The following is a 24094-nucleotide window of genomic DNA, read 5'->3' as shown; positions in this document are numbered from 1 at the left end:
TGGTGATGCACCGACAGACGGGGAGGCAGAGCAAAAGGGAGCTCTGTTCTGCACAGAGGAAATGGGCGTTTTCCTTGGAAACTTTGGAGTGAGTGACTAAAAAAACAACAAAAAAAGTGGGGGTGGCAAAGCTAGAAAAGAGTGTGTACCACCAAAATACTGTAGAGTGAAGAAGCTGCTCCCAAGCTGCTGAGATCAGATTGAAGTGAACTAGCAATATCCGGGGTATGTAGATATTTCTATGGTTTTCTGTTATATTTCAGTAAATACGCTGGTAAATCATGGCTCCAGTCGATTCATTTCAAAACAAAGATGTCATTGTAAAGTCTTTTCATCCCTCTTAAGAGTCCAAAAGGTGTCAGAGTGTAGGCTACCCTCAAAAGATGTTGTTTTTTTGTGTGTATATACCAAGATTTTTTTGTATCTATTTCTCGTGTGTATTTCATTTGAATTCTTTATGCCAAAATTACAATTTGTCACTGAATCTTTAACTTTCGGTTTTATGTGATGGATGAGGTTTAATGTAATAACATAATTTGACAGTAATTGTAACTCCACCGCCCACCCAAATGGGCTGCTGCCACAGATAAAGATCTTTACAGACAATTTCTTTCCTGCTCTTACTCCCCTGTGTGTATTTCTCTTATGATTGTGTCTCACTGAATGACTCCTTTAAATCTTGAATCGCTACAATCTCTTGGTAAAATAATAGACTTTCCTTATGACATCAGTTTCCTTCAAGGGAGTTGGTAGAAAAACTTAAATCAAATCCAAATGTTAGCTGAGGTACAGACTTTTAATCCACCGAGATGAAAAACAACAACAAATACTCAGCAGTTAATTGGGTAAATGTTTTGGCTCTCTTTCTGTGGGTCCACCCAAGTTCTGTGCTGGGTTCGCCGAGTCTATCGAGGCAACACACAGGCCAGTCAAAGAGAATTTTCAGAAATAACTCGGTGAACTCTATTCTGAAGCATGTTCTTATGTAGCACAGAGTATGCTCTGTTCAGCGTCGAAGATTTTCCATTTTGTGTTAGAAGGCCAAACAGGAAGATTTCCCAACAGTGATTTTCCCGGTGTTACAGACTAGAATTATCAAAACTGGCCACTATTTCCTTACCAGCAATGACGTTGGAAGCTGTTTCTGAGAGGTGGAATAGAAAACTTTTTTTGTTTGTTGTTTATGATCAGGAAATGGCTTACCTGCTCATGTTTGTCACCCTGTTGCATCTCATCACACTGGCTATGCTCTTCATCGCAACCATGGAGAAGGTGACTGCCGTAAATAGGACACGATGCAAGTTTTAACAGTGTTATTTCATAAGTGTGACATAACCACAACTGTGTGTGTGTCATCTCTAATCTCCATACAAAGTCCTGGTGGGAGTGGGATGGCATGGAAAGCTCAGACTTATGGTACAACTGTAGGTTTGACAACTCCACAGGAACCAGGCTTTGTGCATCCACCACAGAAACCGGTGAGCGCTGGTTTAACTTTGCGTACCCTTACTGAAATGCCGCTGAACCTAGATTGAAATCTGAGAAATATGACTGGAGTTTAAATGTGAAAATGGCCCCTTTTTGCAGAATGGCTCCAGGCAGTGCAGGTCCTGATGGTCCTCTCAGTGATCTTCTCCTCTATCTCCTTTTTGGTGTTTCTGGGCCAACTGTTCACCATGTCTAAGGGTGGACTCTTCTACTTCACTGGACTGTGTCAAGTCTTTGCAGGTAACTTTGTCGCCGTAACCGCTTTGTGAAAGTTGGCCATTTGGTTTGAGAAGGATTCTACTGAGCATAAAGGCACATGAGCTGGATTTTGAGAGGCAAGAACATTCTTATTCCTGGTGCAGCAGGCCTGGAGAAGTTTTAGTTTTTCAATCGATACAATTCGTGCTGCAAAGTATAGAATTTTGTATGGGAATCGATCAAAATATACATTGACGCAATCTTTTTTTCTTCTTTTTTTCTAACATATTTTTGTCAGATAAACATTTTATTACACCCATCATGATTCTGCATGTGCCCTACAGGGACTTATCCATATTTGTCAAATGAAAAAAAACACCAAATCCTAACACAGAGTTTGAAGCCTTTTCTGTGGGTCTCAATAAAATCTCAACAGGCTACTTGGATGGATTTTTATTGTTTTGGTGACCTCGAGTATATGTCGTTATCGCTTTAGTATTGCATGCTTTTCCACGGTCAGGCCCCTAAAACATTCAAATATGTGTGGATTATTTGTTTGATTTTATTTCTTTTTTTTTTTTTAGGTCTGACGGTTTTTTCTGCAGCTCTCATCTACACACTACACAACAAGGAAATACTTCCGGACTCCAAAAAACTGACTTCAGGACACTTTGGCTACTGCTTTATCGTGGCCTGGGTGTGTGTCCCTTTGTTGCTGGGTAGCGGGGTCATATACATCCATCTGCGTAAGAAAGAGTGACTGGACCAAGGGAAAACATCATCAACAACAGTATTGGCAACAAAACAATTAAACTGACTTCACTTAATTGGAAATGTGACTTTTAATGATGCTCGTGCTTCAGCTAATGAGGTCACGTTTTTGATAGGTGTTCAGGAATAATTATTTGGATATAACAAGCTATATATGTTAATCACAGAATCCTAGAAGAGTATGATACTCAGCCTCTGTTATTTGACATTTAAGATGGTTTTGTTTACAACTGCTGCCATGTGTTACTAAAGGAAGGTAAATACCAAAGCAGCAGTAGGCTATGCATCTTTTCATTACTGCTGTTGGCCTCATGAGGCCTTTAAAAAAAGGTTTTCAAGCAAACTAGAAATATATATATTTTTGTACCTGAATTGATGTGTACAACATGCTTAGTGTCTGTTACAAATAAATACATAAGAAAATGGATGCTTGAAGTCCTTGTTGTGTGAAGTGACCTTATTTGGATTTACAGCCACTTGAAATGTTTCTTCTTTTTTTTTTTTAATCATCGCGTTTGCGTTTATTCTGACGGCTTTTCCAAATGTAACGGTGGAATAGGCCTCATCAAATGGATACACACGCTTTGATATGTGTGATTAGGGGAATTCATGTGCAACTAAAGCGAATATAGTGGACAACTAGACCCTCGGTATTACCTAACAGTTGTGAGGTCAACTTTTGGCAAACAGCTTTAAAAAGAATTGTGACCACATGCTTTAGGGCGCTTTTCTTTGGCACCTATTTTAGCCAAATAAAGACTGTGGCAAAGGTAGAACATTTATATCATGGCAGTGCTGGCGGAATTTCTACTGTCGGTGTAAATGTCACCTAGGCTACGCCCGCTTTCCAAAACGGTTAAGGCTGTTTCCATAGCGACCGTAAAGTTTCCCCAGCCGGTGGCAGCTAACTTCACGTTACCGAACGGGTCCTGTGTCTCACGCTCGCAAACAGGCCTTCTTGTGACAATGGAGACTAATCGACAAGATTCGGGGACAACGACCAGAGTACTTCCTATTGCATTCCCCAAAGGCATGGTGAAGTTCTGTGAACTTTGTCAGAGAGAAGCGAACCTGCAGTGCACCAAGTGTCGGGTGACTTTTTACTGGTAAGTTCACCTCCTCGTGAACAGATGCCACGTTCACGTTTGGACACGAGGGGGCACCGTTAGCCACGGTTTTCAGTTCACAGCAGAAATCAGTGTTCCACGTGGGTAAAGGCCGTGCATGTGACTGTGTCGTCAGGAGGGAGTGGAACAGCTGGAAATGTCATTACCACAGTGGTTATTTGTGCTCATGAGACTGTTTTCTGCGTCTGCTTTTGATAATACGATTTCCCCCCAAACTATAAACATTACTTTTGTTTCTAGACTCAACTACAGAGTGCAAGATGGTGCTTGGTGGAATCCTCACTGGCTCTGATGAGGAGCATGTGGTGACCCTCCCTGTGGGGGGATTTATAGAAAGGGATGAACTACTAAAGCCACTCTCGGGGAGCTTATAGCCACTTACTGTACATGCTTTCCTGGCAGCCCTTTTAATGAATTAACACGAGGCCCATGTTTCGAACAAAATGCAAATATATGTCAAAAACAAAGAATACAGGAGAGAAGAGAGGTATTTTAAGCTTTTTTTTGTCAGGACTTAAACAAATACACTTTGTTCAAACGTGTCTCTTTGTCAGAGCGCCACCATGTTACTTGGGGCAAAGCAATCACACTATTGGGATGAAATGGTCAAATTGGCAACAACATCACCGCCTGTGAGTGTTTATTATTGGATATACTGCTGCATATTTGACATAGAAAATACTCAAAAGAATAATTTATCTCCTTAGTGTGCTGTGGGAAGACTTTTCGATCTGCGTTTGAGCGCTTTGCTGTGTGTGCTGTACACATGCCTGCATGAGTTATGTCAGTGCTAGTGGTGACGTGGCATGGCCAGATTTCTGCCTGCTCACTGCTTCTGTTTCAAGTCTGCATACACAGAAGCACGGCAGTGAACACACATGCTCCACAGTAGGAAGTATGCATTGGAAACCAAGACAGTTTCCACAGAAGTGTGCGAAAGAAGAGAGCCATATGAACAAAATTATAGACCAGTTATGTAATAGCATACAATTAAACATGCCCTTAGTGTGCTTAGATGGATTCTCCTGAATAGATTTTGGTTTTGAAATGTTAGCAGAATTCGAACCAGCTAACATTTTACTGTTATTGGTACATTGGGTCAGTCTGGAATTTTACAGTCAGTCTTACTGATACTGTTCTACAGTACAAGTGTCATCTCAGCTGTTCAAATCATAGATCATGACTCCTTATCAGACAGCTGAGAAAGTCATTATTCATAGCGAAGCCATCAGGACTCTTTGGATCTAAGCTGGTGGGAATAAGAGAGGGCAACTGTCTGAGTATATCCGAATCTTTTTTTTTTTAATTCCTCAGTGATGCAGAGCACCAACAGGCTGACTGGGTGGGGATCCACGAGAGGATTTGCCAGTTGCTTGTTCCCATCCGTACCCAGACGCTTAGCCTGCAGCAACTCAGTTGCATAGAAAAACAGCTAAAAAAGGTGAGGGTGCATGTTATGCATTTGGACCACATACGAAAAGCTTAGAAATAAATGGAACAGCGTCAACAACTTGTTTTGAGTTTCACTCCATCCTTGATTTTTCTTTTTTTTGCTGTCAAGGAAAACATATGATACAGCCATAACCCACTGAGGGTTTGTGTCCCTTTGTTTACGACTCGTCTTTTCATTTCCAATTGTAAGGCTTTAGTTTTGCTAATTTCAGGTGCAAGCTGCCAAGTTCAAAATGGGAGTAGCCAGTAAAATGGCAGAATGAGCAAAGTAAAGATTAAAAAAAAGAATAGAATGAAATGATAAGCAGCATCAGTTTTGTAAAAAATTAAATAATTGAGTGTATTACATAGGCCGATTGGTGGAGATGTAGACAGAAGGACAACAGATCTGCTGCATTAGTTGATGAGGGAGACCTCAGTTCCACCTTGTTTTCACAAAAACCTCCCTTCCTGAGAATTATGTTTGAACTTCAGTAGTAGAACATAAATAGCTTCTACAGAAACTAATATCAAGAGGAGTTTTTCCACAGTTCATTTTGTCCCCAGACTCTCCACGTACTATTTCTGAAACCAGGTCAGTCCTCTGTGATTAAAGTTTTGATGAAACCATGGTGTCATGCAATCTGTGAATCTGTTGTGCGGTAGTCTTTAAAGTCTGTTCAAGTGGAGTGGAGTAAAGCAACCTTGGGTTTGTCTCCCAGGCAGAGCTGAGTGACATTTGCAGGCTGGTGGCTCAAAGCAAGCTTTCTCAGGGTAAACACCAAGAAGCTCTCCCTGCCGCCCAGTTTTGCCTGCGCTGTTCCATCGACGTCCACGGCCCCAACACCGTTCAGTTGGTCCCCGCCTTCCTGCTGCTGGCTGACGCCAACATGGGTGAGAGATAAAGCACAAAATGGTTCCTCAGCTTCTTTTTCCTTGGTTTGATGTAGAATAAATGAATTTGTGTGCGATTTTTTTTGTGTGTTTCCTCGAACATAAACAGGTCTGGGTAATCTAGCCCTTGTAGCAGAGCTCCTTTCCCAGGCTGAGTGGGCAGTTTTGAAGAGTCCAGAATGCGGTCACTCAATCCGCCACCGGTTGCACAGGAGCCTGGGCCGCCTCCACACGGCGACTGGAAACCTGGAAGCAGCTCTGCTTCACTTTGCAAATGATGTTTGTGGCATTCTTAGCAAGAACAACCTAACCACACCATTTTCTTAACTGTTCCATAACTCCAGTGATGTTGTCAGGAGCTTTTTACTCACCAAACAAACTCCATTGAATTGGACAGGAATAACCTTTGTGAACATTTCCAAACTAATGCTTTACATAAACTATTTAAAAAGGACACCCACGACAACAACGTCTGTCCATGCCCGCGGTTGTGAAGTCTCAATCGATTTCATTAGATCATCTGGTAGTTCTTCTATTTGTGAATTGACAATGCAGACATACGGATGAACACGCACCATGAGTCCAAAACTGAGAACGTTGCGGTGTTCACGGGTAACGCAGGCTGGCTGTAAAACAAAAGGTGTCCTCAGATTTTTCTCATTTTAATTTGAGATTAGACTGTTTTTCATTTTCATTCAGTAATATCGATTCAGTGATCACAATATTTTCTAATTTGTGTGTCTGTGAGCAGTTAATGAGTAATTAGTGCATTCACTTTTGTTACACTGAGTTTCTATTTGAGAGCACGTAGTTTCAATATAGTCTCTCAGTGTTTGTTTGTGGTTGTTCGTGACAGGAAGTCATTTCCACAGGTGCAGTCATTTCCGTTTTTTTTTTTTATGTAAAAAAACAGCTTGTATAAGAAAAAGCTTATTTCTCTGATGCTTGCAGATATACTTTGCTAGTGAGGAGTGTGGTCTGGATAGCACAGTCACGTGCCATGGCTACTTTCTCATGGCTGATGTGTTCATCAAGCAGGGGAAGATGCCCATTGTTCGTTCCTTATACGCTCAGGTATGCCCATTATCATATCACGCTTGGGGAGAATAAGACTGCTGAGCTGCCTAAAATGTCTACATTGAAGTCCAGATTTTTCTTTTTTTAATTCTCTGTGTGCGGCACAAAGGTGCCTGAAATATGTAAATGTAAACAGAGGCGCAACAGTGATGTATTGTGAGATAACAAGAAATTAAAAGTAGGGCTGGGCAACGATTACAATTTTTAATCTAATTAATCACATGATTTCCCTGATTAATCGCGATTAATCGCATTTGTACGCAAAATCCAAAAATTAATTCAAAAGTAGTGTATAGCTTTTAGCATTTAGTTTTATTATAAATGTACTGCCATATGAATGAAAGTGCCATAACATTTGTTGTGCAAACACACTGTTTCGTTGAATGACTTGCTGGTATCAATTGTGTGTTTTGCCTTTAAGTGATATTTTAGACTGGAACTACTACGGTGAGAAGACAATTCAACTTGGCAGTGTTTACAGATGACTTTGGTTCTGTCGACTCCGCCGTCTGGAAGAACTTTAAAATGAAAATGGCCCAGTAAAAGTTCCGTACCCTTCTCCATGTTTGGTGGATCCGCCGATTACTTTCTTTTCCTGTTCCGCAGCAGACAGCAACAGACTTTTACAAAATAAAAGCCTGTGAGCAACAGACTTTTACAGTAATAAAATGAATAATAAAACCTGCAGTAATGCACGATAAAATAATTGTCGGCGTTAAATAATTAATGCGTTAACGTGATAATAACGAGTTAACTCGCCCAGCCCTAATTAAAAGTAAAATCATGAACCTGTAGATGCGCCTGAAATTGGTACATGGAGTTGTTATGATGTTATTGCGTATGTGGTTAAATCTATTTTTATGTTTAACAGTTAATATGATTGTATTTTTCTCTTATTTTAGGTGGCATATACTTGGCACTGTCATCTCACCGAACTCTTAGAGACTCGCTTGCAAAACATCAGAAATCCTGCCATGCTATCGGACTTCTCTTATGGTGGGTCTTGTCACACCTAATGCATGCTATCAGACAAAGAAAATTATATCACACATCTATCTTGTATCAGGCCCCAAACTCCAGCCAAGGGTTCTGTAAGTGTGCAAGACAACCAAGGAATAAGACTTTAGAACTGAAAAAAATAAGGTCAACTGCGCTATATTTAACTGACCTGACGTGCTGTGCAATCCTAAAGCTAAACCCCAGATTTACAGTAGCATGCTTAGGGCCGACCAGAGACCACTGCTGACACAACTCTGGCTCTGCAGCATCCGCACGCTTAGCATCTATCACAGCTGCTGCCCTACATATAATGCTGAGCTTTTTAGCTTCAATGCTACTTCCGAATCTTTATGGAATGCTTCGGGTAAAAAAAAGTGAATGAAAAAGAATTCAACAAATGTACAAATGAGAGGCACAGCCAGATTCCATTACCCCTGATGCTGTGAAATACCTGTAAAAAATATATATATGCTTTTTTACTTTTTGTTTTGTTTTGGTGTACTTAAGACCATGGTAGTGTAAAAGGACATCTTTTTTTCTTTAAACTCAAGTAGACCATTCCCAGCAAGTTGAAGCGGATGAGATGCTAAGAGCCATATTGGAGTTTGTGCAGAGATATTCCAGAAAAGACTCCACTCAGACTGCTCTGGTGGCCCATTGCCTTGCCATGCTGTGGTTCCTGGGAGATGACTCCCTAAAGGTGAGGCACCTGATGGAGTTAGTGATGACGCTGTGACACAGTTCCCCATTTTCTTATTCTGCTGTCGGAAGGTTGGATTATCTCTAATTGGTGAAGCCGTAAACACAAGGCGGGAATTAGTGGTAGTTTATGAGACTGCCGAGACACTCTGACTTACATCTTGGTTTCCTGTTTCTTAATGCTAAGCTTTAGTTCCGTGGGTGTTTGTGTGTGTCAGCCACAACACTTCAGATGTTGGATGAATGAGCAGATTTTTAGTGGATCGTGTTGAATAAGGCCACAGTGGGGTCGTGAATGTATCCATTACTCTGACTGCAAAAGAAAGTACTTTGTAGGTGACCTAAAACATCATCAAATTTTCATGAGCAATAAAAAAGACAAACAGAGCCCCGTTAAATGAATCTATTTTTAAAAATATGCACTGTGTCATTATTCATTACCCAACATTATCTAGTGAACCTTTGTGCAACAACAACTGCAACTCAGAGGCAGCTTCAACTCAGGGAAGTTGGTGAGTTTGCTCACATTTATTGCTCGCTTCAAGTCCCTCCTCAACATTCCTGTTGGATTAAGGTTAGGACTTTAACTCGGCCATTATATTACAAGTTTCTTCTTCTGATATCATTTTGAAAATGCCTTGTGTTCCTACGCACGTTGTCTTGCTGCATGACCCATATCCTCTTTATATGCAGTCCATGGACATGTGTGCGGACAGTTTTAATTAGAATGGTATTGTTCCTTTTTACCACTTTGTATTTGAGTGATTCACTAAATAATACCCAGTCGCCCCTGGCTCACATGCAGCAAAACATTAACTTCCCCCACCCCACCTTGACATCTTCAGTGGTTGTGTTTGTTTCCGTTTGTGTGCCAGGCACAGGGATTTGGCACCACAGCTTTGAACGCCAGCCAGCTGATACCAAACCATGACCTGGCAGAGCCCATCCAAGTCCTGTTGCAGCTGCTGCGGAATCCACAACCTGGTACAGACGTTTGCTGGGAGATCTGCTCCAGTGGGACGTCTGTTTAGCCCCACACCAATTCCCCCGTGTGAACATTTATAACACGTGTACGCTGTAATCTTCATGTCAAATAACTCACATGTTGATGCAGAAATGCTCGATAGATGTAGTAAAAAGAGCAGACACATTTGCACTGTATTTGAATAATGACTCTTTATTTTAATCATAAAAAACGAGGGATATATATTTACATCATTTTGAACATTTGTGAATTACATAATTTCGGGATCCATTTTGGACCATGTCAGAATGACATCAGTGACAGAACAAAGAAATGGTAAAGGGCATTCGCTGAAACCTTTTATATGCTATGTTCCTGCTTATTTCGTACAAAGCAGTCCAGAACCTTTTAATAATTTCAGAATATTCTGATATACTCAGGCATATTTTCGAACGCCTTCGAGTCATTAGCAGAACGCTGCATCATTTCACTGACGCAGAAATGTGGCGTCTGGAAAGACCAGTATGTTGTAAACCTTTTAGCAAACCACAGGCTTGTTTTGAAACAGACAAAATGAAATTGTTGCTCGCTGTGATATTGTCATAAAACATTTAATCATCATGTCAAAGTCATTTTTAAAAATTCTTGCACTACTAGTGTTATTCGTACGTAATTATACAACAAAATGTTTTTTTTTGTGTGTGTTTGTTTTGGGCGTTTTTTTTTTTTTTTTTGTCATTCAACTTTTCATGTGTTTAGAGGCAGTAAAACATGGAAAAACTTGGATTATCTAATATTTCCCTTTTTAATATTTGAACCAAATGTACATTAGCAGCAAAACTGGATTTAAATATTAACCACATGCTTTGTTGCAATACACAGTGTCTCATCCAGAGGTCTTTACAAGTTTGTTCCGAGCTGGCTCGGTGCCACTCGGGCCAGTAAACGCATCATTTTTTCCTTCCTTCAATGCGTCTCTTAACATGTGGCACCCCTGTTTCTTTCAGTAGCAATCCACTTCATGGCTGCTGATCTTTAAAGACCGAGCAAAGCTGGACTTAAGACTGACTCAGCTATGAACCCTTCGTCAATGCTTCCCAAGGAAACCAGACAATGGAAAGGCGGTCTGAGAGTTGCTAGGGCACTGTTAAATCAACCCTTTATTGATAAGATGTGTTCTGTCTGCATGTATAAAAATATGGGGTTGTAAGAGAGAAATGAGAGTTTGATTCTTTCTTATGGCAGGGTATTGATGTAAGATATGTGATCTTGAATTTACATTTATGTACACAACATGGAATGACACAGGTTTCAATACAGACACAGAGTAGACAGGGACACCTACAGGAGATAGTTCACCCATTTAAGTGTTCGTGATGGGATGTGACTTGATGATCGTGCCCACCGGCTGTTGAGTGTCAGGTGCGTTGACAAAAACAGATTTCACAGTTTGTCTGTCAGATACTTCGATTTGGATGTAGGTACCAGACAAGATCACGGTAGTAGTGTAAACGATGGTGAGCCACTGTGATTCAGTCAACAGCAGACTGAAAATAAGAAGCTGCCCCCTCTGGTCTGTTAGCACCCTCCAGCAGCGCCCTGTTAATCTCCAGGCTGTTAGTATATTTGGCCCACAACAGAGGAAAATAAAACCAAGCTTCACAGCGGTTTTCACTTTATTGAGACAATATTAGTGCACACAAACCACTTTTTTTTTCTTTTTTTCTCCAAAAATACCATAAATTAGGAAGAAAACAAGGGACATTCTGAAACAAGCAAGGAAAAAAAGTGCATGTTAACCATGGTATACACCTCTGTGTATTATACTGTAGTTCACAACCTTTTTTTCGTTGTTGTTTTTGTATTTTTTTTTTGTCTTCTGTGCGTGGGTGTGTGGTATGTTTATGACACATCTCTAGCTTGGATGGATATATTATGCCTTTGGGTGGGGGTGAGGGTGGGGGTGGGGGGGTGTCAGGGCTGAGATCCAGGCTGCTTCCCTGAGTTGTGTTCAACAGAAAGGGTTACAAGCCTAAAGAAGTTAAGGTTTCTATTTGGACGATTTACAGTTTCTCTTTGTGCTTTTGATCAGAGTTGGAAGTTACTTTTGAAGAATGACAGCTACCCCAGCAAACCCTACTATGGTATTTATTCAAGGTAAAATCTAAAGAAACAAAACCTGTAAACAATGAGGCCTGCTGTAATCCCTGGATATTTTTTCCTTCCTCTCTTAACTAAGAAAAAAATATATATAGTAACATTGTACTCAGGAAGAATAAAAATATGGTTTTCATTTTCTTTGTACAACATGCCGACATATTTTGTGGGTTAGGTTATTTCATTTTTTTTTTCCTTTTAATCAAGAACAACAACTTTATGAAAACTGTAAAAGTAAAGTCTACAAATAATATGACTGATAAATCACATCTAACCAAATCCACAACCGTTAGCACCAAATTTCAGCCGTAACCTTTTAATATCATAAGTCTGTACAATCTAGTTTGTCCACAGCAGCTTATGAAAACGTCCATTTTGGCTTTTATTTAAGCTGTTCCAGTTTCATCAGGTACTTGGTTCTCGTATGCTGTGAAGCTAATTTGCTATCTATGATATTTACAAAAAAAAACAAAAGACAAAAAAAAGCAAAACACAATTATCCTTTTAGGTCCTAGACATAAACGGAAAGTACACCTGATATGTCAGGGGGCCATTTTAAAACCACAAGGGTCCAGGCTGATATGTACTGAATGTCTATGTCATCCTATGGCAGTAAGACGTCGATGTTTTGAGGTATATTTTGCTTGCATGTGTTGACACGGCTTCCACACTGTCTCATCTTTCCTAAATATGTCATCTGAGTGTGAAAAATACATCTGTTTATTATAAAGTGCTAGGCATTTCATGAATTTTAAAAAAGCATCAGACTTCTTATTCTGGTAAGCACACGTGTAATCCAGAATTTTAACTGAAAAAGTCATAAAAGCGTTTTAATATGCCAGGTCTTGGCTATTAAATAGGACTACTTGCCAGCGTGGAATTTGTACATGTCTCGTTTGTCCCTATCATGTTCTGTGTCCTTGTCATTGCTACATTGGAACTGACAGTGAAATATGCCTATCACATGGATGTATTCAACTTCATTTAGCACCCGATCCACCAAACCTGACCAAACCTTTCTATGACAGCTTGCTTTGTGAGAAAGATAAAAACATGGAAATCCTTCACCCACCCAAAAATAGCAAATACACACGAGTAGAGGCCAAGTTTGGCAGTTATCTCATATGACGAGATGCCTTAGTGTAAACTAAGTTAGGTGGTGGGATTTGGAACTTTTGAAAAGATACAAGGAGAGAAGAGTCAGGGGAGCAGCCTCAGATCTTTTTCTTTAAAGGAGAGGGCTCATGTTTTGGTGTTTGTTTCTTGTGTCAGAAAAATGTGTTCCATTCCTCTCTTCTCTTGTTTTGCACTGAACATCCTACGTTTAAATGTTTTCTGGACTGATATGTGTTTTTAACTAAGGAATGTTTGTTGCAATCTGTACATGTGTTATGTATACGTGCATTTGTGTTGTCTGTGTGTGCGTGGATTCGCTTGATTCTCACTCAGTCAATAGCTTGATCTCATTGGCCAGGAGGGTGTTGAAGTAGGCTGGGTCGGGGAGGTCGGGGAGATCGGGCAGGGTGGGAGGTGTGGACTGGCAGGGGGACGACTGCGAGGCCTCCGCCAGCTCCGGGTCGCTCTCGCTGGAAGTAGAACCCATGCTCATGTTGCAAACTGCCTCCGGCAGCGAGCTGCCGCCTGTGGGCACAATGCACACCTCGGGCTCGCTACTGGTTTCGCTGGTGCTCGACACCACAGACAGCAGGGACATTTTGCGGGTGAGGCGGCTGGGGAGCATTGACAGGGCGAAGTCGGCGACAATCCCTGCTACATCCATGCCGCAGGCCTGGTCGAAGGCGATGAAGCCCACGTTGGCATTCGCCTCACAAACCACAAATGAGCCATCGTTGAGCTGAAGTAGGTCAACGCCACACACATCCATGCCGAGGATGTTAGACACCTCTATGGCCAGCTGCTTGCCCTGCTCGTTCAGGGGGCACATCATACCCACACCACCTAACAATTTAGGACACATGAAGCTGGTTAAAATCTGCAACGGTCTATCGTTCATCCTCCTCCCAATATGCGATTCCATGCACAAGATTGGCTTGATTTTCATCAATATAGTCTCAAAACAACATTGTTTCAAGCTAAATCACAGAAATACGTGGCTGATTTAGCATGATTAAAGGATATTGCTGTTTTCAGTATCTAACGATCAGATTAAAAATGGAGTCAGTAAAAGTGTCAACATGCATTGTTACATAAATTCAGAATAAACTGATGACAGATGTCCTAAATATGTCACAGGGTATTAAAGCCACAGCGTAACTAAACCCATGCCCTGACAAACGGTCTCATCAGCCCAGAGAACTGTCACTTAAAGTCTCGAGGGTGAATTCAGCACAAGCTTGTCAGAGCTTGTGCTGTTTCCAAAACTGGTTGGAGCAGCAGGTGGAACATTATATTTGAGCACAAATTTAGACAAACGCACTTTAAATGAGAGTTAAATGGTGTCCTATGCAAGAACAATTGGAGCAGATGAATTACTTTTTACATGTGGTAACAGATCTGAAATGATTCAAATAGTCACCTCATGCAAAGCTACCACGTTAAAATAAATATGTTCATCTTGCAAAGTTAAGTGTTTCCCTGCAGTAGGGCTGCCAACTGTAAAACAGGGGGGGGGGGGGCAAGCTCAGTAATTAAAAGTGTGTGAGCATTGCCTCTCAGGTGTCTGCCTACCCAGGGAGCAGTTGCTCTGCATGCGACCATCAGTGGAGCAGCGTAGCATGGAGCCAATGACACGGCCGCCAACCAGGACCACACGCACATCACGTCCGTGCGACTCCTTGACATACTCCTGAAACAGGTAGGGGGTATCATGGCGGATCAAGTGGCACAGATCTGTCAGGTGGTGTTTGTCCCGTGCCAGGAACACAGCCTTGCCTAAGAGAAGGAAGGAGAAACTAGATGAGGGAAGAAAGGAAAGATGAGCTAGTCTTCAAGCTTTTATAACACATAGACCTGTTTACATTAACATGAAATCAAGATTCTTACAAGATCTGTCATTTGTGCAATGCATGTCGAGGTTGAATAGTTTCCTTAAAGTTCTGCTGGAAAGTCATAGAGCTGCTTCTCACAGAGGATAGAAGATGCCTGTTTTAATTAGCACCACTGTCTCCTAAATGTCAAGACCTCTGAACTCTGTTCCAAGGAAAAACATGTCATTGCTGTGTGTCCATGCTCAACTTGCAATTCGAACACAATGACAAGACAGTCTCTAAGGTAACATAATGAAGACAGGCTGATGGACAGCAGCAGGCTGGATGTAACACTTCACAAGACAAAGTTCTTTCGAATAAGGCACATTAAGAACAAATTTATATCGTCAAAGCTTAAAACATTGTTCAGAGTCTGAACCCCAGTGTAGTTCATTGTTGTGAACAGCAGTATTTCATATCCAAACAACTGACCTCGAAGAGCGAACAAAAGATACATTTGGCATCTAATTTACAATGGTTCATAACACTCTGAGTCCATCCTTTGTATTTGTTCAGTCATTTATATGAGGAGGAAGACGAGCTGAACTTCAGCCAGTGTCAACGGTCAACCACAGACTGAAAACAACCTTTGAGACGCTGAACTCCATAAAAAGGGTCACGTTAGCTGTTGACCAACGGCTGCTTTCCCCCTAACAATGTGCTGTGATGGCAGCGTGATGTACCAAACCCCATAGTTATTCCTTCACACAACTGTAGAGCCACTCAAGTGTTAACTTGATAACTATCAATAGAAATGAGGTAATGGGTTAGCAGACACTGGCGCTGATCTTTCGTGGACATTTCATTAATGGCAAGACTAACACTACACACACAAGCTCTTATGTCAATATGTAAACTGGAAACTGAAATGGTTACCAAACCAAAAGCACTGCAAGCTTTACAAGCTTCAGTTTTGTGTTTGCGTCGGCACCGCCGTCCTATTAATTTAACACTCTGTCAATGAATTTCATGTGAGGGTGGACTACATTCCCATTAGTGTGGTCATTTTTGAGATGTGTGGTAAACAGAATGAATGACAGGAAGTAACGGGCTGATTGTCTTACCTCTGTGGCCACGTGCGTTCTTCACCACCACCGGGTAGCCCAGTGGCTCCGCCTCGTCAATCATCTTACGGAAGTTGTCGTGCCCACCTGAGAAAAGCCCATGAGCACAAACACACCCCCACACAGTCAAATATATTACAAGCTGATCTTGTTTCGATGGCATGGCATTCACACATTACAGCTGACCGGGCAGAGCGAGGAGAGGGAATGTAGCCTGTCGCTATGGAAACAGGAGTGACTCAAAAACAGCAAGGCTGCAGGAGTGTTGCCCTGAGCTAAGACCTGCTGCTTGATTCATGAGACTTGAACAGAGGAGTCACTGACCGATTTATTTAATGTGAAGCAGCTGACCGAATCTGACAAAGAGTTATAATGACAGCTCGTGTCAACAGATGTTCTCACACTTTCTCTGCTTTGCCTTGAGAGGCTATGACAAAAATGTGTCAAAAAAGATCGGAAAAATAAATGTTAATGATTGATTTCCACGTGCATCCCTTTCTCCATATCTGTGTTATTGTCTCACCGTCCTTGCCTTCCTGTCTGGTCTTCTCTGGCCTTTAGCCGAGGCAACAGATGCATACAAGCCTGTCAGCTTGGCTCTTGCCTGATGAACTAAATCACGTGTTTTCACTCAGAGAGGAAAAGAACAGAGGGAGCAGAGGAGCTCGCGGACACCAAATGAGCTTACAACTATGTTGTAAGCTGCTGTGGTAGTGGCAGCTAAGTAATTGAATGTTTCATTTTTTGAAGAATCATGAAAGGGCATGGTGTGGGATATGTGTGCACGGTGGTGGGGGGTAGTTACATAAGCTCCCCAGCTGCTCTGCATGCATCGCCTGGCCTACTGTGCACAGAGACGCTTGGAATGTAGGCCAAACAACCCCCCTTCCTTTTTCTTTCTTTTTTTCCCCTTGTCTCTGTCTGTTTCCTTCTCTTTCTGCTCTCAAGAACACCGCAGCACTGTGAGTTTTTGGAAAACTGAAAATGTGTGCTGTTGGTTGTCAGCCTTTGTTTTGTCTTAGAAAATCAAAGAAGTACGAGTAATAAAAGCAACGTTTTCTGACTATGTTCAGACTGCAGGTATAAAACTATATATTGCCTTGACCGCATGTGTACAACTTCTCGTAAGAAGTCGCAAATACCGTAACGTTTTTGTGTTCTTTCTACCTTAATACACTCCCAGCGGAGAACAAACCCCACTGGTTCTTAGTAATATATTGAGAGATAGCAGTAATATACACAACGGCTTAAATATCAGCATCCTGAAAAAGCAAACCGCATACACTGTGACAAACATCAATTTCAAGCAGGGATGTACCGTAAGAGAAGGTGTCAGGAAGAGGCACACCGTGACCAGCTAGTTCCTGAAAGGTCCAAAACTTGTTGACACAGTTGAGTATGGCCTGAGGCCGGTTGATTAACCGACAGCCCATCTTCTCCAGATGGCGCAGCACAGTGATGTCACTATCAGACTGGACCCAAGGTGTGGGAACCCGCACTACCACCACCTGTGGATAAGATGTCACCAATTCTTGCTCCACTCGCAGACCTGGAGGGTGAGATGGAGTTAGGGGAAGAGCGGGGGGGGTAGAGGGATGGGTGAATGGAAAACATATGGGAAAAAAATTATTTACCAGTGGCCAGGATCAAGCTTGTCTTCTATGCTTGCAAAGTAAAAACTGATACATTTATGTCTATAAATGCCACTTTCCCTTCTTAAATGTCATGTCGAAAAGCCTGGATCCATCGTTATTGAACAGTTTATTCGTCCTACAGACTGTGGACGGTTCTGCAAAGCACTCTGTGGACACGCTGTGGATCGAGCTGGTGACATTCCTGCTGGAAGACGATCACTCAGCCAGCCGAGTTTTACAGTAAAACCCTGCAGTGTAGAATTTAGACTTCCTGACACACCGGCACCAAAGACTATTTTGTCACAATTTAGGACAGTGAAGCAGGGAAAAGTGTATCTGAAACCACAAGGGAGCAAAGCTCAAATGTAATCACACTTGAGAAAAGTGTGGTGGCACAATATGTTGTACACACGGCAGTAAAACACTATGTTTTCTTGCCCAGCATTCTTTTGATAAATCATTTGCAATTTTTGATGCAGTCGCAATGCAAAGTGAGTGTAATCCACCAGATTGAGGATCTGAAACTCACTGTGCTTTGCTTTATTGAAAGTCAAATTGACCTTGGTTTCCAGCGTCTCGGCCTGACACCGCTTTTCTTATGCAAATGAGAGCAAAAGGGACAATAGGCTAACGGAGAACATCTGAATAGGTCACTGATCAGCTATTTCAACTCAGTGCAGTATGTGTAAGCTGTGGAAAACAGTGGGAACTGGACAGAGATAATCTTGAATAAGTTTGGTGGTGAGAAAATAGTTAGTATAACAGAAAATCCGTCAGACCTCCATCATTCCGGTCATCTCCAGTCTCTAAACAACTATCTAGAGATGTAGAATTGAACAAAGATTTTGAAGTCTCATAGATGTTTTTGGGCTTGATATTTTCCTCCACAGATGCCATATTCACTAGGCGTGGATTAGGATCTGGCAGTATTTTAGTGGTGACTCGTGCTGCCTTGTTTAAGTGGATAAGACGGACCGACAAAACCAGAGCATAAGGTTTTTTTTAACCTGCGGTGCGACCAAACAGCTCATCAGGATGAACAGATTAAGTGACGACAAAACCTGCACCTGTGTGCTTTCACATGTACTCTACCTAGAAGAAAGAGGGGAGGAGACACATTTGTCACTGGCACAGCACTTCCCCCAGCCATGACGTGAATTTCAGCCATCTTAGTATCTACAGGCTCACAGCAGTGGTAACGGCTCTGGTTGAGATCACAAGAGGTCAAGAGAAGCCGCTACTAACATGTCGGGAGAAGCACCAGCCTGCATACTGGTTTCTCTCACATGCTGCTCTTGTGTAAAAAAACAAAAACAAAAGGTATCGCAAAAGAAAGGCAACATGCGAAAATGGACAAGGATGCCTTGCAGCTAATAGAGAGGAGGGCAGTGAGGGGAGGGGAGGGGGGGGGGCATGAAAAAAAAGAAAAAGAAAAGAGTATGAAGCCACGAAAAGATCCCCACCCCTTGCTTTTTCCTCCTCCTCCTCACAATGTCAGCAAAGAAGCAGGAGGATTCACTGCCTCTTCAACCCCATTCAGCGGTCTCACACACTGCACTGATTGTGCAGGACTGTGAGTGCTGTTACAGTGGGAAGTGTCAGGGGATGTGGTCTCATGGTTTTTGACAGACAGTATTCACAGCACTCGTCTCTGTCTCCAGGGGGACCAAACGGAGACCAACGAGGCAGCCGGATGAATCAGGTCTATTCATCTGTGCAAGTGTTTTTGTGCTTTACACTGTCCGTCATGTGACCGTGGCAAAAACATTCAGAGATCCTGACAATTACAGCAGATAACACTGTCAGCCTAAAGTAGGATTTTGAGAGGGAACCTCTATGTTAATAGTGGGTGTGACCTTTTCATACTTAGAGCTGGTAGGACTTTTCTCCTCACCAGTTTGATGAAGCAGAATGTTTTCATTGTTTGATGGACTGTATAGGTGCATCCCATTTTCAATCTGCTGGACAAAGCTTACAGGAATAACATGCATTCTATGCATGCCGCTGCGACGTCACAAAGCAGACTGACAAATGCTGTGCCAGTGTGTTTGACTGGTTGTTCCTGCCAACGCTGCACGCAGTATCCCTCTATATATGAGTATCCTGTGTACATTAACCCTACGGGGCCACTGGTTAAACCGACGTCTCATGGTTTGATCACTCACGATGCCTCCTCGTGTCTATCGGTCATCAGCAACACGCACAATGTGAAAACATAGTTCAGTGCTTTACCACTTTGACATTTGCAGCACTTGGAGTGAGGAAGCAGGGACACGAGATAGCACAAATATCTGGCTCACACAAACAGAAGTGAACAGCATGTAAACAGATTTCGGTAAGATGCAACCTAAGAATTCTTATAAACCGCATTCCACACTGAATAATTTAGAGTCCTCTTTTATGTGTCTGGTTAAGAGCTGGGAAGTGTGTTAATATTCCTGTGAGCCGTTATTTCAGACTAAATTCGTGACGCCAAATATTAGAATTACATTTATGAGCCGGTTGTGAAAAGGTTTTTGATATATACTTTCTTGCTTCAGACAACAATGTGCAGTTTAAAATGCTGCATCATCATCAGTTTGGTCATTTAACCTGTAACTTAGCTGATACAATATCAATAAAAAATACCCCCACCGAGTGATAGATTCAAGTATGTACATGAAATAAAAGAACGTCTCGGTTATAGTGGCAAAATGAGACAGTATACTGTCTTCCTTACTAGAAACAAACATTTTGCTGCTGCTGTTTTGACTGTAGGTGGTGTGGACGTGTTCAACAAGTACTTTATTTCCGGCAGAGTGGCCGGTCAAACTCAGGCTGGAGGCTAGAAGACGAGGCTCCGAGAAAACAGTGAAGATGCATATTTGTGGTAACCTGAACCGTACTTCAATCACAGTTTTTAATGCGCTGATCAACACTGAAAGGCACAAAGTTAGAGGTTTTAGAGTCAAGTCATCACGATGCGGACACCGTTCCCTTTGGCTATTGCAACTATGCAAATTCCTCAAAGAGTGCTTATCTGAAGTGTGACAGCATATAAAAAGTATGGCCAAACATTCCGGGCAGATAGTCAGATTTTCTATGGAAATAAATTGTGTGACAGCTGCTCACATCTAAATATGACTCTTCTAATGTCAGGGTAAAAGTTTTCAGCTCAGCGGTTATAGTGTGCAGTGGTGTGACATACAAAGTGGCCAGTCTGACACTGCCAGGTGGAAAATCGAGAGCTGCAAGCATTTTTGCCAAAACTAATGAATTGAAAATGGACCATTTCCAGGCTTCATGCGAATATCTGCAAACAACACACTTTAGTTCGATGATAAATAGCTGTTTTGGTAGAAGCAATCGAGTCACAGCCCACTAAAGGAGACTGTACTTTGTTAACTTAAATGTGACTTACATTTGCTTGGCATGAGGAGAATGGAGCTGTTGTTTCGAAACACAAAAAAGAAAAACACTAGAGTTTACACAAGGAACAACAGTGTTAATTTAGCCAATTATCCCTGAAGATGATGCTTCTGAGGTCGCCAGAAGAAACAACCAACAGAAGCTTGTTGATACAAATTAAATTAGAAGAACCATCAGTCTAATTTCTCTTGAAAGTGAGCAGTGTATTTCCTGAACAGCCAAACATTATGCGGTATTATGGCTACTCTATCCGAACCTCATGACTGTGGATGCTGACACAAACTCTGCTGGTAAATTAAGACAATGAACCCACCTTAATAAACCATGTTCCCTGGCACAGATGTGTTGCATTTATCATCACTGGGCTAACAGTGTGCCCACTGGCATGCGCAAGGATCACAAAGGATTGTGACATGAATTCATGTCCGGCCCCAGTTTAATTTTGTATAATCATGGGATGTGAAATGCCTTTTGCTGGCCGAGCGCTGGGTTTAGCTGCTCGAACTGAAGGGCCTCATTTGTCATTGAAACAACATGATGTGCATGCGTGGGTGTGCTCACTGATGAATTCTGCTATGGAGACACTGAACCCATTAACCTGGAACAGACGTGAGAGCACACACATTTTTTAAAAAACTTTGAAATTGCAAGTTATAAATGCGTTCTCTGCTTTACCATTCATCCAAAGTTTTATAGATGAATGTACCTCCGTCTTGTGGCAAAAAGCAGATTTTGAATAAAGTTATACCACCGGTGTTATCCTTTTTATGTCTCCGCTCTTTTGCTGATTTGTAAACTAATTTGTGAAACCTTAAGAAGATACGTTAGTGTCAAAACTTTCAAATGTAGATGTACCCCAGACGACAGGAGACATTACTGGTCACATGACCGTGAAATACTGCATATTGTATTGTTTTGGTATTGTAACGGTCTCAAGTACTGCATATGGAGCTGCGTTCCTTAAATTAGATTATATAACCACCTAAACTCACTTATTTACCCAGGTTCTGCATGGATTATATGGTCAAGGTCAGGGCCTCTGACAGGTTTGGCTGGGCCCGGGACAAAATTATCTGAATGCCCCTCCCCCCCCCAACAAGGCGGAGCCCATTCATCTGGCAAGTGTCAAGTTAAATCAGTCTAAACGAAAGTTACAGGCTACCCCAAAACGTCACGTTTATAAGCCATTCGTTACATTCAACTCTATCTAAATGGCAATTTCACACGTTGCCATGTCTATACTGGCTTATTATTATTATTATTATTATTATTATTTTTTTTTTGGGCCTCCCCCATTCCTGGGCCCGGGACAAAATACCCGTTTGTCCCCCCCTATCGGCGGGCCTGGTCAAGGTCATGGTGCCAGTTGTGGTTTGGATTTTCATCGTAATTTCCCCTCAGACTCCAGATTTTCTATGACACAGGTGTGAATGGCTAAGTCATGGCCACAGGGCTTCTATCCCCTGTACTTTATGTGTAGGAAGCCGACAACATGGCCAATCTGTCCACTGGTTGTTAATCTTGATGTCAAGCCAACACTGGGAAGACATTTACTGAATGCAGATTTAGAGCCAATGCGGATTACAGGCCGTACTTACAACTCAGCTGGGTCTTGTGTAAAGCTACAGATCTAGATCGCAATCTTACCCACGTATGTGAATTAGATGGTATGACCCCCCCCCCCCCTCCCTCTTCACTGTGTTCCCTTGGTGTTTCCAACCTTCGATTCTACCAACAGATTGGTATTTGTTCAGATCATGTCAGTAAAAACTGTGAAATGTACGGCACTTCTCAGATTCCATGATGGTCACTTTTAAGCCCACGTGTTGGCATGAGAAGCCTCATGATGACTATGAACCTTTGCCATAACTGTGATGAGCTGTGGGAATTACCAGCACGAGGTAAGAGAAAACATGCTGCCCAGACACACCCCTATCCAAGCCACATTTCCACCCATCTATTCAGCCTCGGCTAATGTCAGCCCACACCGTTTATGTGCTAATTTAGACTCTCGCACCTCTTACCTTGTGACACAGCCCTATTTCACACAAGCCTTACAAATTCCAAGTGTCCCTGTTTGAGTTCCTGCATTCACCATCAATCTATCAGGGCCTCTTGTTACTGTGAGCTGCTGTGTGTTCTTGGCACAGCAGCACAAAATGACAACAAAAGATTGGGTGGTGTTTTGTGATCATAACACCATACCGGTAAGATAGACAAGGCCGGCGAGTGCGAAAAACCTAAAATAGTAGAATAAACTCAAAGAGTGTAAGCTGATTACAGTTTTGACAACTAATGAGCCATTTGAATCATTTATAAAGTATTAACAAACAGCTGTGGTAGGATGTGTGCAAGATTTTTTTTCCCCCACTATTTAAAGTGAAAATTCATCTTGTAAATTTCAAAAGATCACTGGGGGTGTTATTACAAGCACAATCGCAACCTTTGCACCGGAATTAAACATATTTACGTGGATGGGTTGTCTGGGCTCAAACTACCCAGCGTTAACGCGTATATCAGAGGTGGGGATGTTGAGGTAAATCCAGAAAAAATTCGACCACACAGCAGCAACATTACCCGGCCTCAACTGGATGTCTCTAATAAAAGCCTGCCCTGTAAATACACCAATTCCCAATATTGTTAAAAAGCATTCCCAGCTGCTTAAATCTGCTCCTCCGCAGCAGTGTAGGGAATACAACACAGCATATTCAGCTCAATTAAATCAAGCGTCATCACTTCCCTCTGGAGGCAGTCTACTGGAAAGTGGGTTAGGCGGTCACTGCTGTGCTGCTTACCTTGCTCGCTAGAAGGCACGCGGGGCTAACCCTGCCTCGCAACAGCATAACCAGCAAACAATGAACGTCTTGAACTTTGTGAAACACATAAAGCACAACACCGTCCATGCATAATTCACGTATACAGCTTGTTTGGGTGGTACTTGCCTAGCTGCCCCTGGGTGATCGTCAGCACGATCTGATCCATGAGCAGATAGCGGAATTCAACATCCTCGTCGGCGCAGCGCTCCTTCAGTGCCCGGAGGATCTGAACTTGAGGGTACTCCTGGCTGATGCGCCGGTCGGTCACGAACCAAACCCGAGAACACATTTTGGATGAGGGGATTTTTAAAAATGTGAGGAAAAAAATCGGTTAAAAAAACACACACACTGTGGGGGGGTGGGGGCGGCAGGTGCGCGGT

General features: G+C 42.2%; 3 protein-coding genes across 4 annotated transcripts; 2 read left to right on the top strand and 1 right to left on the bottom strand.

Annotated features, from left to right (window-relative positions):
* Nucleotides 1-151: 151 nt before the first annotated feature.
* Nucleotides 152-2876, top strand: LOC142390237 (epithelial membrane protein 3-like). Its single transcript, XM_075475629.1, has 5 exons — nucleotides 152-225; nucleotides 1192-1272; nucleotides 1376-1478; nucleotides 1588-1728; nucleotides 2271-2876. The coding sequence occupies exons 2-5, from the start codon at nucleotides 1195-1197 to the stop codon at nucleotides 2444-2446; spliced, it is 498 nt and encodes a 165-aa protein (XP_075331744.1). The 5' UTR covers nucleotides 152-225; nucleotides 1192-1194; the 3' UTR covers nucleotides 2447-2876.
* Nucleotides 2877-3453: 577 nt separating this feature from the next.
* Nucleotides 3454-10317, top strand: zmynd12 (zinc finger, MYND-type containing 12). 2 transcript variants are annotated; one of them, XM_075476469.1, is made up of 8 exons: nucleotides 3454-3563; nucleotides 4899-5025; nucleotides 5738-5909; nucleotides 6019-6188; nucleotides 6861-6983; nucleotides 7889-7982; nucleotides 8540-8685; nucleotides 9560-10317. In XM_075476469.1, the coding sequence occupies exons 1-8, from the start codon at nucleotides 3490-3492 to the stop codon at nucleotides 9713-9715; spliced, it is 1062 nt and encodes a 353-aa protein (XP_075332584.1). In that variant the 5' UTR covers nucleotides 3454-3489; the 3' UTR covers nucleotides 9716-10317. The 2 variants fall into 2 exon arrangements, with proteins under 2 accessions (XP_075332584.1, XP_075332583.1); XM_075476468.1 differs by having other exon boundaries at nucleotides 8537-8685.
* A 2770-nt stretch (nucleotides 10318-13087) lies between these two features.
* On the bottom strand, nucleotides 13088-24040 carry rimkla (ribosomal modification protein rimK-like family member A). Its single transcript, XM_075476467.1, has 5 exons — nucleotides 23841-24040; nucleotides 17175-17405; nucleotides 15857-15943; nucleotides 14494-14697; nucleotides 13088-13764 (listed from the first exon to the last, which is right to left on the bottom strand). Exons 1-5 carry the CDS (start codon nucleotides 24001-24003, stop codon nucleotides 13247-13249), a joined length of 1203 nt encoding a protein of 400 aa, XP_075332582.1. The 5' UTR covers nucleotides 24004-24040; the 3' UTR covers nucleotides 13088-13246.
* Nucleotides 24041-24094: the final 54 nt, after the last annotated feature.

Source organism: Odontesthes bonariensis, chromosome 10 (genome assembly GCF_027942865.1).
Source record: "Odontesthes bonariensis isolate fOdoBon6 chromosome 10, fOdoBon6.hap1, whole genome shotgun sequence".
Lineage (NCBI taxonomy): Eukaryota > Metazoa > Chordata > Actinopteri > Atheriniformes > Atherinopsidae > Odontesthes > Odontesthes bonariensis.
Note: the sequence above shows the minus strand (reverse complement) of the source record. Positions and strands in the feature narration are given on the sequence as shown.

Coding starts and splice junctions, on each gene's coding strand:
- rimkla (XM_075476467.1), bottom strand. CDS start 24,003: ATGTGTTCTCGGGTTTGGTTCGTGACCGACCGGCGCATCAGCCAGGAG. Junction 17,406..23,840: donor GATCACCCAGGGGCAGCTAG/GCAAGTACCACC, acceptor CTCACCCTCCAG/GTCTGCGAGTGGAGCAAGAA. Junction 14,698..15,856: donor GAACGCACGTGGCCACAGAG/GTAAGACAATCA, acceptor TCCTTCTCTTAG/GCAAGGCTGTGTTCCTGGCA.
- zmynd12 (XM_075476468.1), top strand. CDS start 3,490: ATGGTGAAGTTCTGTGAACTTTGTCAGAGAGAAGCGAACCTGCAGTGC. Junction 6,189..6,860: donor TGCTTCACTTTGCAAATGAT/GTTTGTGGCATT, acceptor TGATGCTTGCAG/ATATACTTTGCTAGTGAGGA. Junction 6,984..7,888: donor TTCGTTCCTTATACGCTCAG/GTATGCCCATTA, acceptor CTCTTATTTTAG/GTGGCATATACTTGGCACTG.
- LOC142390237 (XM_075475629.1), top strand. CDS start 1,195: ATGGCTTACCTGCTCATGTTTGTCACCCTGTTGCATCTCATCACACTG. Junction 1,273..1,375: donor TCATCGCAACCATGGAGAAG/GTGACTGCCGTA, acceptor CTCCATACAAAG/TCCTGGTGGGAGTGGGATGG. Junction 1,479..1,587: donor TGCATCCACCACAGAAACCG/GTGAGCGCTGGT, acceptor CCCTTTTTGCAG/AATGGCTCCAGGCAGTGCAG.